The sequence below is a fragment of the Epinephelus fuscoguttatus genome, linkage group LG11 (assembly GCF_011397635.1).
Source record: "Epinephelus fuscoguttatus linkage group LG11, E.fuscoguttatus.final_Chr_v1".
NCBI lineage: Eukaryota > Metazoa > Chordata > Actinopteri > Perciformes > Serranidae > Epinephelus > Epinephelus fuscoguttatus.
In genome coordinates, this window is record NC_064762.1 from 44,132,218 (window position 1) to 44,152,616 (window position 20,399).

The window sequence follows — 20,399 nt, forward strand, 5'->3', positions numbered from 1 at the left end:
GACATGAAATGTCAGAATAATAATAATAATAATAAACAGCGCAATTACAATAGGGTCCTACGGATGACTTCATCGTCGCTCGGGCCCTAATAAACAGCACGATTTCAATAGGGTCCTCGGACGACTTCGTCGTCACTCGGGCCCCAGTAAACGTACCAGGAACAAGAGGGACTTGGTCCTTCGGCCGAGGTCCCTAATAATAAACGTACCAGGAACAAGAGGGACTTCGTCCTTCGGCCGAGGTCCCTAAATAAAGAAGATTGTGACACAGGGGCCCTCTCCATAATAGGGCTTCAGGATAAGGTAATAAAGGACCCACCTTTATTTCAGTTGACATCTCAACTCAGCCTTTGCAGCAGGAACTCTACTAGGTTACTCTACAGTCTGTATAGAACAATAGAGCAAAATATACAAAGTAAAGGCTTTGACTCCTATAAACTGTTGCTCTGTTAGTCTGCTCATGTCTATTTATCGCGGGATTTAAAATGTTTCATGTTGCGTCAAGATTTTGTATTTTGATGCCCCCAGCTGGCAGAACCATGCAACTGATGTTGACAAACAGATCACCACATGTTTTATAATGTAGCATCACTGCAACTTTAAGCCCTGATAAAATGCAAAGAGGTGAGTTTTACAAAAAGTAGTCTATGGGGACCGACTCTGTTCTGGAGGAGGACCTGCAGTTTTTCACACCTCCACATTCACTTAGTTTTTCAGCCTCGCAGATTGCTGCTTGGTAGTGATTGACATGATTAACAGCCGTATTAGAGAATCCTCAGTCCTTGTTGGGTTTTTTTGCATTCATATGTGGTAATCCCATTAAAAGCACTACAAGGCAGTAGACAGGGCAGAGGAATATTATTTAATGCTGTGTGAATTCAGTGACAATTTCAGCAAATATGACAAAAAAAATTGTTGTTGACAAAAATTGTTTATTTATTAAATTACTACAGCTGTAATGTTGCTTTAGCATTTCCATTTCTTAACTGTGGCAGCAACTTTGGCAGGCTCATGACATGCAAATTTGGTCAAATTCATTCAAAGCCCTTTCTTGAGACAGATTGTAGTTTGTCTGTTTTTGGCTACAATATAATAACATGGTGGACTGTGTAAAAGGACCTGCTCCATATGTAGATACAAACAGTTCATTCAAAGGTAATGGAAACACAACAATTCTTAGTCCCAGGTGATTATAAACTAATGAAAACAAACATAGTTATGAGTATTACTTCTTTCCTGCCAATATATCCTCCTAAATCCTACACACTGGGCCTTTAACTGTTTTATAAACACCAAAGTAACTTTAATAAAAGCTTCCTTAATCTCCACTCTAGACTCACTCCCCTAACAAAGCCTTTCCTAGAGGCCACGACAGAGGTTTACTCTCATGTCCTCTGGTTTGTTGCAGTGGCCCGTGTTGATACTGAGCAACAGCAGTTTAACATTATTCACACTTGATGTGCCTCACACTTACTGAAAATGATGAGGCAACAGCTGGTAATGGCCAAATGAAGCCTTCTGAAGTATTTTCTTCATTTTCTGAGCCCACTAGATGGTGGATTTGATTTTAAAAGAGAGGCTCAAAGAATGGCAATTCAGTGTGCTTTCAACATTTTGTTGAATAAAGAGCACCATCTAGTGGGCTCATAAAATCGAGAAAATGCTTCATGAGGCTTCATTTGGCTATCAGTAGAAACAGCACACTCTAAAACACAGATATGTGGATGCTGACTGCCATCATGTGGTCACTCTGGGTACTGTTTCTATTAAATTATATTTTCTGCATTTCCTCACTATTTCCTCTATATTTCAGTGTCTGAGAATAAAAAAGAGCAATACAGTCATAATTTATGGACGTTGAAAAAAAGCTTGGTTTATTGTGAAAATCCCTATAGATTAAAATGTGAAAGTTGACTGGAATTTTGATTCCATTACACATGGTTCTTTGTTCCATTGTTAATGCAAAAATATTGATTCACTTTACTTTACTTTACTTCAATTCAATTCAGTAAAACTTCATTTCTCCCAAAGGAAATTCTTGTGCCAAAGAATGCTTCAAATTACAGTAACACAAATCACAGTAATCAGCAATCACTGTTCACAAAACGGGTACAACCAGTGGGTTCTCCAAGTCAGGGTCACACAGTAGGCCCTGTTTAAAAACAGCAGAGACTAGAAATATTGGGGAAAAAATGTATTCAAAATATACAAGATATTAAGTGTTTAAAGAGTAAAAAGCAAAAACCAGTGCCTAATGGAGTAACAATAGAAGTAAGATTAGTACTAGAGTTACTAAAAATCACCTTAAAAGGTGAACAAATGCAGATTGTGCTTTATAACCAATGTTATATTCTAGCATAGAATAGAATACTATAGAATAGAAAGAACTTTATATATCCCCGAAGGGAAATTCCACTGTCCAGCAGCTCATAAAAGACAAAAAGCAAACCATGCAACACAGTGGTGTTAAAATAGACATAATATAAAATAAAATAACTTAAAATAAGTGCACAAATAGAAATTAAATTGAAATAAAATTGTCCATTCCGCAGTTCAGTCAGTTGTGGGGCTAATGTGATGTGTGAAAGTGTGTGTTTGAGTGGATTCAGGAGGTGTTAAACAGTCTTGTTATCGTGGAGACGAAAGATCTCCTGAAACACTCTGTTCTGCAATAAAATGAGATTAGCTTACTGCTGCAGCTGCTCCACTGTCGCTCCAGGAAGCTGCAGAGAGGGTGTCTGCTATTGTCCGTTATAGCTTTCAGTTTGTTCAATGTGCCCCTCTCCACCACAGTTCATTGTGGGTCCAGTCTCCTGCAGAGCACTGAGCCAGTTTTTTTAACCAGCAAACACTTGGTGTTTTTGTCTGTCAAGCTGCTTCCCCAGCACACGTAGTGTAGAAAAGTGCACTGGCCACCACTATGTGATAGAACATGGTCAACATCTCCACACACACACACACATCAAAGGACCTCAGTGTCTGCAGGAAGAACAGGCGACTCTGCCCTCTCCTGTAGAGGGCATCATTATTGGAGGATCAGTCCAGCTTATCAACAAAGAGGACCCCCAGATATTTGTAGATGTGCACCACCTCAATGCCCTCCCACTGTATGGAGACTGGTTGATGGGGTGACCTCTTTCTTCTAAAAAAAAAAGGATCCTTACATCCTGGCTCCTCTAAGTAGTTGTAGGCCTGATGCAGAATGTAAAGAGCTGCATTTCTACCATTTTTTCTCCCCGTTAAAGGGGTTTTTTTGGGGGTAGTTTTTTCTTATCCCTTTTGAGGCTCCAAAGGACAGATATGCTGTAAAGCCCTCTGAGGGGTGATGTTGGGCTTTATGAACAAAATTGATTGATTGATTGATTGATTGATTGATTGATTGATTGATTGATTGATTGATTGATTGATCTTCCACTCCCATGTGCTCCTGATAGGCAAACTGGAGGGGGTCCACAGCATCAGTGACCTCTGACTTCAGGAAACGGAGGACCAGGTGCTCCAGGGTCTTCATAATGTGTGATGTAAAGGCCACCGGTTGGTAGTCATTTAACTCGGCCGGGCGCCCCACTTTGAGCACCAGTATGAGACAAGATGTTTTCCACTGCACCAGGACGTTGCCTGTTTGAAGACTCCTGTTAGAGGAAGGGGCTTTGCTAGCTGGAGCCTTGGATACACTCCATCTGGGCCCGCAGATTTCCCTGTACGCAGTCTCCTGTGCTCCGCTCACCTCATCTGCTGTAAAGGACAGTGGTAGTTGGCCGTGGGTGGTAGATGTTGTAGCTATAGCTGTAGCTGCAATGGTGGGGGAGGGGCTACTTCCTGGTGACAGTAACTGGACCTGCATTATGTATAGCGCCTTTCTAGTCATCCGACCACTCAAAGTGCTTTTTACACGAATCACATTCACTCATTTACACACACATTCATACACTGGTTGCCTAGGCTACCATACAAGGTGCCACCTGCTACTCAGTTTTTAAACACACTCACCCACCAATGGAAGTATCATCGGGAGCAATTTTGGGTTCAGTATCTTGCTCAAGGATACTTTGACATGCAGACTGGATGAGATAGGGGATAGAACTGCTGATCTTCCAACTGGTGGATGACCCCCTCTATGTGAACACTGCCCCCAACATCAAACCTGTTAAAGAACAGGTTTTGGCTTTGTCCACAACACCATCCATATCCTGGCTATTCTTCTTTAAATAGCCTGTAACATTCCTCATTCCCTTCCACACCTCTCTGATGTTGTTCTGCTGCAGCTTACTTTTCACCGTTCTTTTGTAGTTCACCTTTGCCTGTCTCAGTCTTCCATACAGCTCATGCTGAACCTGCCTGAGCCTCTCCTTGTCCCCTTTCTTGAACATCAGCTTTTTTTGGTTGAGGAGCTGCTTGATATTGTTGTTATCCCTGGGTTTATTATTGGGGAAGCAGTGTACAGTCTTTACTGGCATCACAGTGTCCCTACAGAAGTTTAGATATTGTGTTAGAATATCCACTCTACTGTCCATGTCCATGTTGTTGTCCTGTGGCTCCAGTAGTACAGTCCAATCTGTACATTCAGAACAGTCCCTGAGAGACTCACTGGTCTCTGGGGACCACTTCCCGACTGAGCGGGTGGTAACAGGCAACTTTAATACACAGGATTTCTGTGTCGGCTGGAGAGAGACCAGATTATGATATGATCTGCCAAGAGGTGGTAGGGCAGAGGCACTTAGGCACCCTTGGCATTTCCATAAAATAAATCTAGTGTCTTATTCTCCCTGGTGGGACAGTCCACATACTAAACAAACCCAGTCAGATGGCAGGAGAGAGTAGTGTTGTTAAAGTCCCCTGTTATTGCAATGAATGCACAAGGATGCTGGGTTTGAATCCTTGCAACAGTTTCATGGATGATGTCACACGCCACTGCCATTGCTGCCCAGGAATTGGGGCATGTAAACAATAGCACATGAGAATACACTCCCTGTGGAGTCGTTGGCTCCTCACCAGTGCCAGCAGCTTGTCACAATTGTTGGATAGCGAGTTTACATTCCCCATAAGGACTGACGACAGGAAAGGCTTGTATCTCCACCTCCTACCCTTTAGCTTAGCTCCTGCTCTGCAGCCTCTGAACGGCTTCCTCAGCTCAGCCGGGATCGGGTGTCTAACTCCGTAAGTGGTTCTTCTCAGAGCCAGAAGATCGTCCCTTGCGTACACAACTTTACTCATCACATTGGAAAAATTAAAAATCATTTAAATTTTTTTTTTTTTTTTTTTTTTTTGAGAAAATGATATTGTACTACATTGACAAGTGATCCTGATATTGCAAAGTAATATTGCACATAATGTTGCAAAGATACTAAACGGTAGTAATGTACATTATGTAAAGATTGTAATGCACCTAATGTAGGTGAACATTATGATTAGAGCAGCTTTCAGATAATTACAGTAACAGATTACCCTCTCTGTTCCCCCTCCAGAGAAGAAAGACACTGTGCTCCGGCAGGTGCGTCTGGACCCGTGCGACCTGCAGCCCATATTTGATGACATGCTGCACATCCTGAACCCGGATGAGCTGCATGTTATCGAGGAGATCCCAACAGCTGAGGACAAGCTGGACCAGCTGTTTGAGATTGCTGGAGTCAAAAGTCAGGATGCCAGCCAGACGCTGCTGGACTCAGTCTACAGCCACCTCCCTGACCTGTTATAGTGGAGGAAGGAGGAGGAAACCACACAGATGAAAAGTGGCACAGGACTAAGACAGAGAGTCTCAGTGGGAGGACAGAGTTAGATCTAGTATTGTACACTTTAAGCTTGGGTTGATATTTAATCTGATGGACTCATCATGTCACACTGTCACATGATTTGAGCCAAGTGTTGTAGTTTAGATGATTATTTACTCCCACTAATGACCCTTTTAACTCTTTACTGGTACATCACTCCTCTTTGCCTGTCTTCAGTTGTCTTGTGTGCACACACTATTACTCCTTCAGAACACTTTAATCCTCCACCATGATACAGGGTAAATGCTCAATATAGTTAAAGCATTCTCAGTGTCATACCAGGGAGTACCTTTTCATTTTTCTTCCTTATGTTCAACCATATGTGGTATTATGAAAGTATTGTGATCTTAACAATGAGGCTTAAGAGCCTCCGTATTTTGAAAAAGCTGGTTAAAACAGAAGGTGAATACATGGAAAACCATTAAAAGCACTATCTTTATCTTACCTGGCCAATGCCTTCACTTTTAAAGGGAAATTCCTGGGTTTTTTGTGCCAATCACCCAGGCTATCCTTGCTTATAACATGATTTCAGTGTTTCAAAAATCTCATTATCATCATGGTTATTGCTAAATAATCGTGGGAGAGGAAACTACACACAGACTGTAGTAAATAAGCTATGACTGTAAAGGACACTAGTATTATTCTTAGGGATCTAAGCAGTTTAAGATTCTTATAAACTACAGTCAAAGATACTTTACCCAGGAATGAATTGACCTGTAAATCATGTCCCTGAGCTGGTCCCTTTCCTCAGCTCCCTTTTCCTTCTTTCTTTCTTTCTTTCTTTCTTTCTTTCTTTCTTTCTTTCTTTCTTTCTTTCTTTCTTGCCATCAACTCCAGACTTGGAGCAGGTCACTTGTGAGTCTTAGCATTTTATTTTATAAGCATTCTGCCAGAACAGCAGGGCAGAGTGTTAAATAAGAGGGTTGACCTGCTGCTCTGGAACCAAAGCCATATATCAATAGTGCTGGATTCAACATCAAAACAATCCAATATTACCATACAGGAGAAATATTGAACCAATCTAATATATGGTATATGGCTTTGCCTTTGAACTGTTTGCTCCAAAACTAACAATTAACTGAACAGCAAGGGGGCAGTGTTCACAGCCCCTGCCTGATTCTCTGGAACCAAAGCAATATATCTAAAACAGTTTAGAGACATTGCTTTGGAACCTCTGCCACTGTTGGACTCATGGACAGTATATATTAAATACTTGTACCAGTATGCACATTGAGATCTCTGCTTGCTAGCCCTGTTTGCCTCAACAAATGTAGCGTTAATCAAGTGTTGTTGATACTTTTTGGAGCTTCATGTGGGTATGGCGGGTGTTTGAGTGTTTCAGTAATATAGCAAAAATAATGGACTATAAGTGATTTTATTAATGCTTTGGCATGTTTGCTACATGCTCTGTGTAGTTGATAATAAAATGTAATAATGATACACTAAATGTATTTTCTATTGAAGAGGCAGAGGCAGTTTTTCATTTTCACTTTATATAATTCTGAAATGCTGTTAACTAACATTTGTTAGACTTATGCTACTGTAGCATCTCCTTATTATCATTTCAACTTCTTTGTACCTTATGTTTTTATGGGCATTCAGATGTATTTACCCCACTTGGTGTGACAAGATGGCCTGTCTGGGATGTCAGATATGCATACTCCATACTCTACTTGAAGTCTGTATACTTGTGTTACTTCATTTGAATGAGGATGAAATAATACTCTTTACTTTCAAGTTCAACATTCTTGGCATAATAATAAAACTGAAAAGCACCACCAAAAAGTCATCACCTTTTGGAGAGGATTTTACAGACACCATGAGAGCAGCAAATAATGGACTCTATTTTTACCAACCAGTTACTATCAAAGCCTCTGTGGTGCTAGATGTGAAATCTCACCAGTCAGCCTGACATTGGGGGTCTAACCCAGGGCTAACGAGTATTTCAAGTACTCCAAACTGAGTAAAGAATACGGTTGTGCTGCTGGGGACTGTGGGATGTTGACGATGATGAAGATGATGATGAAAAGAATATGTGAGCTTGGTCTCCATGATGCTGTGGAGACTCTTACTGCAGGGTGTGAGCTTTTTATTTTCTAAGGAGGTCTGACAGAATGAAGGTGAGATATGAAACGCACGTGTGGCTTGAGTGGATGTTTTCATCCCATTTTACGTGTGTAAACAGTATGTTTACTACTTTGTAACCTCTTAAAATCAACCAATTAAAGCTCAAAGCATTTGTCATAACTGTGTGGCTATAAAACCTGAACCAACTCTTTATTTTGATGTTTTTTAATAAGTGTTAACATTAATATCAACGTCATATGTGATCTGTGGAGCCCCTGAGAGGACATGGGGGAGAAAAAAAGATGGATTTTTAAAAAAAAAATGAAGGGGGAGGAAAAAATACATAGGTTAAAAAAAATGATAATAATTATAGCTACCGCCCAGCGATAGGTCGGGTCCGGGCATTTTTAGGCAATTCTGAGCAACAAGCAGAAGAATTGGAAGACATTTAGGAATTTAGCAACACAATCTGCCTTTTGCATCAGCTGAGGCTTGAACTCACAACCTCTGAGACTAATTGGCAAGTAGCAACTCAACAGTGGCTTCACAAATTGAGTAAGCCATTCACTGTTCTGTAGGAAAGCAGCAATCCGTGCATGGAAAGGCAGATTTCAAACCACTGTAAAAAATTCAGTTATTAAGACAAAAATCTGAAAATACACATATTGCATCTAGACAGCATGGAGATGTTGGTAATTTGTAACAATGATTGATTTGCTCCATAAGTAAAAAACTGATGTTCAAAATTACCATTTTTACATTGACTCCAATTGTTCACATTAGAGCAAAATTCAAAATGCTGTCAGAAATTCAGTTTTTGAAATAGAATTCTGAAATTTGCCACACATCATCTACCATGACTCTAGAATTTTGTCATTTTTTTCATGAACATTGAAGATTTGTTTAGCAAGAATTTGCATGTATATGTTTACAGTACCGTTTACAGTCAAACATTTTGATGCACTGTAGGCCCAATTTTTGATAAATCAAAAATCTGAGAAACAGTTTTTGTAGGAGAGTCTGAAGATGCTCTGTAGCAAGTTTGGTGTCAATTGAGCAAAAATTGTGGGAGGAGATAGGTTTAAGAAGTTTTACAGTTTTTGAAAAAAAAAAACAGAGTGATGAACTTCACAATTTTTAATAGGTTTAAGTGTACAAAAGTTTCTTCAGTATAGGGGCTACAGTTTGAAAATTCATAACAAATCAACCATACATGCTACAACTTAACAACTTTCATCAAAGTTTTGAACTTTAGATGCTTGCTGTAGCACCACCATCAGGACTATTGGCTTGAGTTTACAGCTGAGGACATCTGGCATGAGACTGGACCTTTGTGCAAAGTTTGGTTTTCACCCATGGGAAGTATGATTTCCTCAGAAGAACTAGGATTACAATGACCTAATAAACTTTATTTATATAGCACCTTTCAAAACAATTACAAAGTGCTTTACAAAACCGAAAAAAGGCAAAGCAAAAACAGAATACAGTTTTAGAAGAGTGGGAGGCAGGAGCGGGATTTTTTTTTTTACTGATGCCAGAGAGCAAGGAAACAAAGTGATAACAAAGACAATACAGGCAACTAAACTACCCTACAGATAACTTTTATTTAAAATAACATTATGTCTTATTATAATGTATTATAAACACTTTAGCAATTCACCAACCAAAAACACCAAAGAACAAATTAAGTCAAAATGTCAAAACCAAAAATACCAGTGCCCCCCATGATGTGGCAGGCATCTCAATCAATCAATTTCAATCAATCAATTTTATTTATAAAGCCCAATATCACAAATCACAATTTGCCTCACAGGGCTTTACAGCATCGCATCCCTCTGTCCTTAGGACCCTCACAGCGGATAAGGAAGAACGCCCCCAGAAAAATCCTTTAACGGGGGAAAAAAATGGTTGAAACCTCAGGAAGAGCAACTGAGGAGGGATCCCTCTTCCAGGATGGACAGACGTGCAATAGATGTCGTACAGAACAGATCAACATACTAAATTAACAGTAATCCGCATGACACAATGAGACAGAGAGATGCAAGACGGACAGTAATGACAGTGGCTTACAACAACATTAATGAAAGTAATGATATTATAATTACGGCTATTGTGGTACAATATGTTGAAAGTATATATTAATATCTGATAGTATTCATGTGTGCCAATAATCATATGTATATAATAACAGTAGAAGTATGACTAATGATAACAGCAGCAGGAGGCATCAGGCAGGACCATGGCAGCGGCACAACCACACACATCACACTATCCAGGCACTGCTGCGATACAAGCACCTGGTACATTTTGTTTGGCCTCTCCATGTATACAGTATAGATTTTAATAATACCTAGATACTGGATGACAAGATGGCACTTGTACATTCAAATAGAGCTTCTAGCTACCAGTTTTACCTCTGTATATGGCCCACTAAAAATTGGCAGCAAGGCTGAGCAGCTCTCTTGAGGGGCTAGTATACAGTGGTGCAGGGATGACGTGTTTTTGTTTTTTTGTAGGCGGACGTGGAAGTTAGTGTCGCCCGTGGCCCTCATTAAAAAGCCAACGGGATTTTATCAATCAGATTTGAGATTACTGCAGACTATAAGGTATGTGGCAAACAAAAGTTCATGATACTTACATGTTTTTATTTATTTTTTTTTTGAAAAAGGCAATCCTCACACATCACAACCACTTTTGTGTTTTTTGCAGCGTAAATGTAATCACCAGAAGTAAAAAGCTCTGTAGTCAAAATTTACGAGTGGGGTATTTACCAGTGGTCATTTCTTAATGATAGGCCTTATTTCAGGCATCAGGAACCTGTTGACTTCCTGATAAGAGCACTACAAGTGCTATAATGCTAATTAATTTATGGGTTTTCAGACTCTTTCCTGCACCACTGTATTTAAGAGCTCTGCATTAGGGTACAGCAGCACCTTAGCATGAAAAGGAAAAAGGAAGTTATAACAGTTTAAACCAAGCTTAACTTAAGTGTAAAGAAATGGAGCTGCCTCTGCCTCTCTGCCTCTCTCACTCAGTCACTCAGTTCTCTTTTAAAAATACTTTGTAAACTTCACTATTGAGCTTGCAGCAGCTGACTATTGGCAAAAATAGTGTGTGGGTGTGCATATGGTGTGTGCATTCTAGGTCAGGCATGCTTTGAACTCATTGTGTGAGCAGTATACCAGAATTAAATTAGAGCAAGATGGAGCATGAGATAAGGTGATACTCTGATTGTTTTTTTGTTTTTAATACTTTTTTAAATCCACTCTGCCTTCCGCCCACACTCTGCTCCACTCAACTCACATGGTCTGGTGCATTTCAAATAGAAACAAATTAACAGCCAGCAACACTAAATAGCTTTAACTATAGTAAACTAAGTTGTGTGCAGAAGGTTTACCAACATTGAAATCAGCTGTGTGGCACCAGGTGAAACACTCCCAGTGTGGTACTGGCAGAGCACACTGAAAAAATGCCTTTCTCTTTCACAAGTGATCATTATTTTAGAATTTGATAAGGACATTTTAAAATAAAGAAATCGACCAAGCAATCTCGTACCCTGTGGTTTTCCATTTGCATACAAGATTCCACCACAGTTCAAACCACTGTCCAAAGCAAGTAGCAGGATTACCAGTACACCTAGTAATGACCTTTTAGTTGTGGTTTTATATTACACTGACTGACAGGGGGAGAAAATGTGTTTGGAGTGCCGTCAAGTCTCAGATTCTTACTGGAAGTGCTGTGAAACCTGCAGAACAAGTATTCCAGCCTTGACAGGTGGCTCTCTTTTCCCTACTGTGTACAGCACCACTGTAACTATAGGAATCTAATGCTCAGATTAATCGAACACAACAGGGAGATCAGGTAGGTGCTGGGTGCCCTGCCGAAGGGTATTTTTATGAATGCCAGGCAGTTTGAGGGATTACCTGCAACAAGACTGATTGTCTAAACCCTAAGACATATGATGCAGCTCTTGTACTGAACATGCAACCAGTTGCAGATAACAGACATATGGCAAGCCGTTTTAACATTTAATCACTAAGTCTGACTATCCGGAATTACCATTATAGATATCTATAACGTCATTTTGACTAGTAGTAATGTCATTGTGACTAGTATGAATTTTAATTTAAGATATCTGTAACATCATTGTAGTTTTGACTAGTCAAAACTGAATTACAGATATCTGTAACGTCATTTTGACTAGTCAAAACTGAATGACAGATATCTATAACGACATTCTGACTAGTCAAAACTGAATTACAGATATCTGTAACGTCATTTTGACTAGTCAAAACTGAATTATAGATATCTATGACGTCATTCTGACTAGTCAAAACTGAATTACAGATATCTATAACGTCATTCTGACTGTAGTCAAAACTACAGTTACAGATATCTGTAATTCAGTTTTGACTACTAAGATTCAAACTATTTTTGCCATTCATGTGTATGGGGTTTGTCATTATAGATATCTACAATTACATTATGACTATCTATAATTCCAGTTTGAGATATCTACAACGTCATTTTGACTAGTCATAATTCAGTTGTAGATATCTACAACGTCATTTTGACTATCTATAATTCAGTTACAGATATCTACAACGTCATTTTGACTAGTCATAATTCAGTTTCGGATATCTATAACGTCATTTTGACTAGTCATAATTCAGTTACAGATATCTACAACGTCATTTTGACTAGTCATAATTCGAATTCAAGATATCTACGTCATTCTAACTATCTGAAACTCAATTCAAGATATCTAGAAAGGACCATGTAGATATCTTCAATTGATGATAATTAAAGATATCTTGAACTTGAATTATGACTAGTCAAAATTAAATTGTAGATATCTCAAACTGGAATTACAGATATCCACAATTCAGTTGCAGATATCCGCAATAACAATTACAGATATCCGCAACTACATTGGAGATATCTATAATGACAATCCCCATACACATGAATGGCAAAAGTAATTTGAATCTTACTAGTCAAAACTGAATTACAGATATCTGTAATTAGAGTTTTGACTAGGCAAAATCTAATTAGGGATATCTTGAATAAGAGTTTTGACTAGGCAAAATTATGTTGCAGATATCAGTAATGAATATCCAGTCTAGCGATTAAATGTTAAAACGGCTTGCCATAAGGCCTTTCTCAATACCAAGAATGCAAAGAATGGACTTGTGTTCTTGAGGAGAATGTTCTTGCAAGTTGTGCTTGGAAGAATGAACTTGCAAGGTCACAAGCACACATGACGCTCTGTTGTCAATTTGAGACGATGCGTTCTTGTAGGTATTGCGCAATACCAGAGACAGCCTGCTACAGCTGTGTTTTTTTATCCAGTATCTCAGCTTTATCATCCAAAACAATTGGTATTGCGCTATACACACTCACACACACAGCATATTTATTATATGTATAGACAGTTATTTATATATATATATATATATATATATATATATATATATATATATATATATATATATATATAACTAAGCTCAGCTGTTGTACTTTACCACAAGTGTACACTAACAATGTAATGCCTATTTTTTTAATAAAGCAGCAACAACCTCCTTTCATTGTTCCATTCACCTCCTTATTTTGTTTAAGCTGTTTAGAAGTCTCACGAGCAAAGAAATTTCTCTACATCACGAGTCAACGGCAGGAAAGCCCGGGAAAGGCTATTGTTTGTGGGTCGCGTTGTTTAAGAGTGTCTGAGGGTGTTTTGAGAGTAGGTTGAATCTGGTTAATGTCAAATATGGACCGGCGAACGATCGCAGCTGTCATCGCCTTCGGTACTCTTTACCGGGAGGCAGATAAGGAGGCTGCTGAGCTGAGAAGGAGTCTACAGCTGAGAAGAACCAGGCTGAGGAGGAGTCTTCAGCTGAAAAGAGCCAGGATGAGGAAGAGGAGTCTGGAAAGGCGTCACGCTATCCTAGCGTTTGTCTCTGGCTTTGTAAGTAGGCTAACATTAATCTCACATAGTTTCCCTAAAGCAACACTTTGTTTTCCATTATTATTTATGGATCAGGAGGATCCAGGATCCTCCCCAAACTGTGTAATAGTGACGCTATAGACCCACCCCTTTCATTCATGTATTTCCAAACACGCAGTCAAATTTGACACCTAATATTTGACATTTTGGTACTGTTGATGGTGCCCCAGCACCACCTTGTGGTGAAATCATGGAGGGGCATGGAATTAACACCATATTAAGTTTTATAATTTATTTGAGGAAATTAAATAATATATGCCACACACTTACGTTATATCACATTGGCAGTTAAGTTCATTTGTATACAAGATAAATAATAAATGATAATGCGTAATGAGAACCTGACAAAAGAACAATATTTAATTAATTTTACATTATATAATTTTAAATACATCTAAGTAAAATAGGCATGATCACAGTAAACAGATAAAAACTATGAAATAGCTAAATAAATAAATAAATATAATTAAAATGTCAATTCATGATTGTTAACATTAAAAATATATCTCTCTTTTTTAATACAGGATCATTCTCCTCTGAGGTATGCACAGATAAACAACACTGTGCCTATCCTCTGCACCTTTTTCTCTGAGGCAGACCTAAAACCAGCCTTTAGGCTGTCCAGGGAGACCATCAATTTACTGGTCCAGATGCTGCCTCGGCAAAAGCCACATGGTTGGAGCCATGAGATTGAGGTGACTGTCTGTCTCTACTGGCTGGCATGTGGCACCTCCTATAGGGTTACAGCAGACATATTTGCCATGCCGAGGGCCACGGTTGGCAGGGTAGTCCACACTTCAGTGGAGGACATGATGGCCATCCTCCACAAGGTTATCCATTTCCCCAAGCCTGAAGAGATGGAGGAGGTGGGAGCAGGCTTTGCACGTCTGGCTGGGCACGAGGCATTTCGGTGTGTGGCTGGTGCCATAGATGGGTGCCACGTCCGCATTCTCCCACCTGCAGAACCACAGAAGAAATGCTACATTAACCACAAGCTCTTCCCTTCAGTGGTGCTCCAGGGAGTGTGTGACAGTGGCGGGAAATTTCTGGACACCTACGTTGGAAACACGGGGTCAGTCCATGATGCCCTTATCCTCCGAAGATGTCCAATGTACAAGGAGTCTCTGTACCCACCAGCTGGCTTCTACCTGCTTGGAGATGGGGGGTACCCTTGCCTGCAGCATGACCCTCATGACCCCATACCGCCAGCCTGTAGCAGGTAAGACTACACAGAATAGTTTATTACAGTTGTTGCATTGCATTTGCATTCCTGGGTTTCCCTCGGGATCACTGAAGTTTCTATCTATCCATTTGAAACACTACATGTATTTTATTACTGTGTTTTAATCAACAGACCAAGTTGAAGCACGCTTTAACAGGCACCATGCCAAGGCCCGCAACATTATTGAGCGCACCTTCGGGATGCTTAAAACCCGCTGGAGGGCCATCTTCCTCCGGGCTTTGGAGATCCGGCCTCTATTTGCACCAAAGGTCATCTCCGCATGCTGCATCCTCCACAATCTCTGCCTGCTGACAGGGGACATCCAGGAAGAAGAAGAGGAGGAGGAGGAGGAGGAGGAGGAGGAGGAAGATAACATTCCTGGTGCTGCTGAACTGGAGCTCTCTGGAAACAACCTCTGGGCCAGGCTTGCTGCGCAGGTGTCTGCCCCTGCAGAGCAACCTGCTTTTCTGAGGGAGCACGACTATAACTAACACAGAAATTAAAGTTATTGTGTGTGTACCTGTGATGTTAAATTGTTATATTGTTTAGCTGATTAATTAACAATGATTGTGTGTATAGTTAAATTACTTGTTATAAATGTTGTTTTGCTAATGAATAATTAAAATGATTGTATATATGGTTATTAACTGTTTTTTTTAAATTACACACCTCACAGAATGGCAATGACAATGGAAAAAATGCCTCACTTAATTAACTATTTTAGTTAGAAAGAAGCATGCCAAATTTGATGGCTTTCTACAAGTAAAGTCAGAAAAATGTTCTATGTAGCAGATGTCATTTTGAGAAGAAGGTATTGTTCTGACTATCATCATAACCTCTGGTGTCTCCCCTGAAGTCTAAATAACACATGCCTGCATGTTACCACTTTATGTATAACTGTTCATCTACCATACAGACTGAAACTCCATATTTCAAATATTTATTCAAAAACAAATACAACAAACAATAATTTGGAACAAACAATAATTAGGAACTGTTAAATTAAATTTAATCAACTATACATTTTTTTTATAATTTATTTACAAATTTCTCAAAGAGAGACAAGTATCTTTCAGCCCTTTCAGTGGCTGATCTCTCCCTCGCCTCTTCCCTCTCCACTGCCTGCCGCTCCCTCGCCTCTTCCCTCTCCACTGCCTGCTGCTCTCTTGCCTCTTCCCTCTCTGCCTGCTCCTTCAGGAACTCCAGGAGCTCCTGGTTGACCCTGGCCCTCTTTCTTGGCGGCAGGTTGGCCCGTTCTTTGGGAGGGGCAGAGGAAGGCGAGGTGACAACACCACCTGTAGTGGTGGTCAAATTAGATGCCACTACCATGGCCGGGCTTATGGAGTGCTGCCCCCGGAGTGCAGCATCCATTTGACCGTACCACTGCCAGGTGGCAGCAGTCACCCCACCCGCCTCCACCCCTTTCCCTGTCGGAGGATCCCTAAGCTCCTGAAATACAGCATCAATGAATGAACGCTTGAAGTCCCAAAAGGTGTCCAGTTTGAATGGCTTCACAAATGTTGACTAATATGTTTGTTGCAACACTATCAAGTGTTGAAATGTCAAGTTATAATACCATTATTTTAAGATGTCTTGCCACAATGAAATACCGATTCCACAAATATTGTGGAATACCCATATGTGTTTTCAGCTTGACTTTTTTGAGCTGATGAATTCCACATTTAACAAATATGTATATAGCTTCATCGCTGAAGAGTAGATACAATGATGGGTTACCTTGTATTTCTCCTTCAGGTTGTTCCACTTTTTCATGGCCTGCTTGGCTGTCACAGCAAAGCTGCAATTTTTCACAAAAACTCTGGATAAAGCACACACACACACACACACACAAAGAGAACAACTTAGTCAGACATCATATTACATGATATTATTACAAATTAAACACACAAGTTAACAGAGATATTTCGGTGACCAACACAAGCTGACAGAATATTCGATATGATGTAGTTATGGTATGATAATGCAGACATTTCGTATGAAGGCAATATTGCACTTCAGCAGTACATGCATGCAAGGAATAGTTGAGTGACAGTTGTACACATACACTCAAAAAAATGAAACGTTGACTTTAATTAAATATATTTTGTCAACAGGTTCCACGAAATTGTATTAAGTTAATTACAATTAAATATATAAAGTTAATCTAACTTAATCAAATTGTTTTAGAGTCTCTGTACTTGTTTTATTAGATCTTAGACCATCGAATTCTACTGCAGAGACTGGATCACTTAATTGGCCTAAAAGGTTCTGCACTGAGCTGGTTTAAATCTTATTTATCTGATCGTTTTCAGTTTGTTCACGTTCATAATGAATCATCCTTACGTACCAAAGTTTGTTTTGGAGTTCCGCAAGGTTCTGTGCTCAGACCAATCCTATTTACTCTATATATGCTTCCTTTAGGTAACATCATTAGAAATCACTCTATAAATTTCCATTGTTATGCGGATGATACACAGTTGTATTTATCGATGAAGCCAGAAGAAAGTAATCAATTAACTAAACTCCATAACTGCCTTAAAGACATAAAAACCTGGATGAGCACCAATTTCCTGATGTTAAATTCAGACAAAACTGAAGTTATTGTTCTTGGCCCCAAACAACTCAGAGACTCTTTATCTGATGACATAGTTTCTCTAGATGGCATTGCTCTGGCCTCTAGCACTACTGTAAGAAACCTCGGAGTAATATTTGACCAAGATTTGTCTTTTAATTCTCATTTAAAAGAGAACGCAGGGTTACTCGTGGTCCCTAAAGTCTCCAAAAGTAGATCAGGAGCCAGAGCCTTCAGCTATCAGGCTCCTCTCCTGTGAAATCATCTTCCTGTTTCGGTCCGGGAGGCAGACACCGTCTCCACATTTAAGACTAGACTTAAGACTTTCCTCTTTGATAAAGCTTATAGTTAGGGCTGGCTCAGGCTTGCCCTGTACCAGCCCCTAGTTAGGCTGACTTAGGCCTAGTCTGCCGGAGGACCCCACTATAATACACCGGGCACCTTCTCTCCTTCTCTCTCTCTCTCTCTCGTATTCTATTACTGCATCTTGCTAACTCAGCCATTCTGGATGTCACTAACTCGGCTTCTTCTCCGGAGCCTTTGTGCTCCACTGTCTCTCAGATTAACTCATATCGCAGCGGTGCCTGGACAGCGTGACGTGTATGGTTGTGCTGCTGTCGTGGTCCTGCCAGATGCCTCCTGCTGCTGCTGCCATCATTAGTCATTAGTCATACTTCTACTGTTATTATACACATATGACTATTGTCACACTTGTATGCTGCCAGATATTAATACATACTTTCAACATATTGTACCGCAGTAGCCAGAACTATAACTATAATATTGTTACTTTCAATAATGTTGTTGTAAGCTACTGTCATTACCTGCATCTCTCTCTCTCTCTCTCTCTCATTGTGTCATGTGGATTACTGTTAACTTGTTATGCTGATCTGTTCTGTACGACATCTATTGCACGTCTGTCCGTCCTGGAAGAGGGATCCCTCCTCAGTTGCTCTTCCTGAGGTTTCTACCGTTTTTTTTCCCCGTTAAAGGGGTTTTTTTGTGGGGAGTTTTTCCTTATCCGCTGTGAGGGTCATAAGGACAGAGGGATGTCGTATGCTGTAAAGCCCTGTGAGGCAAATTGTGATTTGTGATATTGGGCTTTATAAATAAAATTGAATTGAACTGAATTGAATTAACATGATTGTGAATTGAGCCAAATAAAAACAATTACTTCTGATCAACAAGAGCTATTTCAGCTTGCCATAATTAAATCAATTATGTTATATGAACTTAAAAAATATATTGTCATGCTACATATTTTACATTTGCCCTTTCAACATATATCTTATATCTACAAATAAAATAATACATTCAAGTTCAATTAATAAAAACATTATACTTTCATTCAATTGATTCTTTTTTAATTAGTTTGACATAATTCTAGTTTGTCAACAGGTTCCACACAAATGAATTTGTCGCATCCATCCAAATAAACTCAGTTGGCAACATTATGGTACACGACAGTCCATGGACATCTGTAAACTGCCTTTATGCAGCATAACATATACAACATAGAACAAAAAACATTCTTTTGGCAATATTTTGGTCTAACATGACAGGCTTGGTATTTTCAAAAAAAAAATTCTAACAGCATAATGGTCTAAAAATCTAACAACACACTTGCTGTTGTCAACATTGGCCTTTCAATTCACTTCTCAATTCTTGTAACTTGGAACTCAGTTTTACCACAAGACCACTTTTCACTTTATTCAGTTTTGATCCAAAATAGCATTGTGCCTATTCTGCATAACATTGAGTATGCAAATCAATGGTTGGCTCATTCAAACAGTTTGTTTATGAGCACCTCTACCTTTGCTGAGAGTCTTGAAGCATCCAGTTGAAGAAAGATCTTCTGAAGCACTTCAAAGAAGGCTTTCAGTTCTTGAGGATAACTGAGGTTCAGTGCATAGATTACACCCATCAAGAGTGCACATGCAGTGGCAACGTCTCCCAGGTCATGTAGAACTTCAACACCCTCGATCACGATTCCCACATCAGCTGGAGGAGTGGTGGCATCACCTCCCTCAACAGTGATGCTGTAGATGCCATGGAGAATTTGTGCAACCTCCCTCTGAGTAGTAGGATCAGAATCCTTTCCATGGGAGAGAAAGACACGACCAAAAAACAACAACTATGAAATCACAAACAGATTTTGCAGAATTGAATAGCATTATTTAATGTCCACTCACTTGGTATTTTATTTGGAACAGCACTGCTTTTACTTTTACTAAGCTTAGACATTTTGTTTGTGTTTACATTGCGTTAACAAGTCTTCCTAATATGTTTATATGATCTAAGTTGAGTGAGTAGCGGTACTGAGCTGGAGAGCAGAGATAAACAGCTCCATGAGTGAGGAGCGGAAATTCTCACTACACCACTCCACTTACATGCTCTGGTAGACAATATTAGGAACACTTACCAATAAAAATGCACTTCCGCCACCCACTACAACCTCAGTTATAAGCAAAGTCGAATTATCTTTCTGACAATGTCAGAAAAAATTAAACTGTATAAGCTTCATAAAAGTAATTGTATTGGCTTACATTAGATTGCACAGGTGTCCCTAATAAAATGCATGGTTAAGGTATACATTAAATTTCAAAATAAGTTTAAACAAACTAATTCCATGCAATTATAATGAAGTAACAACATTAGTTATTCAATAATAGGTTGAATAGAGGTGAAAACAATTAATATTACTAACCAGGTATTCCTTGAAGAGGATGTCTGGGTCTTCATTCAGATAGACACAAAGTGCCTTCA

General features: G+C 39.5%; 2 protein-coding genes and 1 long non-coding RNA gene across 5 annotated transcripts in view; 2 read left to right on the forward strand and 1 right to left on the reverse strand.

The window, feature by feature from the left end:
- The window catches only part of tnfrsf21 (tumor necrosis factor receptor superfamily, member 21), a 253,610-nt gene extending 242,162 nt beyond the window's left edge, over positions 1–11,448 (forward strand). For 2 of the 3 annotated variants that reach the window (XM_049590669.1, XM_049590671.1), the window contains one exon: positions 5,466–11,448. In XM_049590669.1, the coding sequence (XP_049446626.1) occupies positions 5,466–5,695 (230 nt within the window). In that variant the 3' untranslated portion in view covers positions 5,696–11,448. Of the gene's footprint in view, positions 1–3,434; positions 3,494–5,465 lie in introns of all 3 variants that reach the window. The other variant, XM_049590672.1, reaches the window with a different exon arrangement.
- A 2,704-nt stretch (positions 11,449–14,152) lies between these two features.
- On the reverse strand, positions 14,153–15,334 carry LOC125897433 (uncharacterized). Its single transcript, XR_007450424.1, has 3 exons — positions 15,255–15,334; positions 14,898–15,064; positions 14,153–14,796 (listed from the first exon to the last, which is right to left on the reverse strand). It is a non-coding gene; the product is annotated as an uncharacterized LOC125897433 (long non-coding RNA).
- On the forward strand, positions 14,920–15,552 carry LOC125897420 (putative nuclease HARBI1). Its single transcript, XM_049590754.1, has 2 exons — positions 14,920–15,058; positions 15,194–15,552. The coding sequence occupies exons 1-2, from the start codon at positions 14,920–14,922 to the stop codon at positions 15,550–15,552; spliced, it is 498 nt and encodes a 165-aa protein (XP_049446711.1).
- Positions 15,553–20,399: the final 4,847 nt, after the last annotated feature.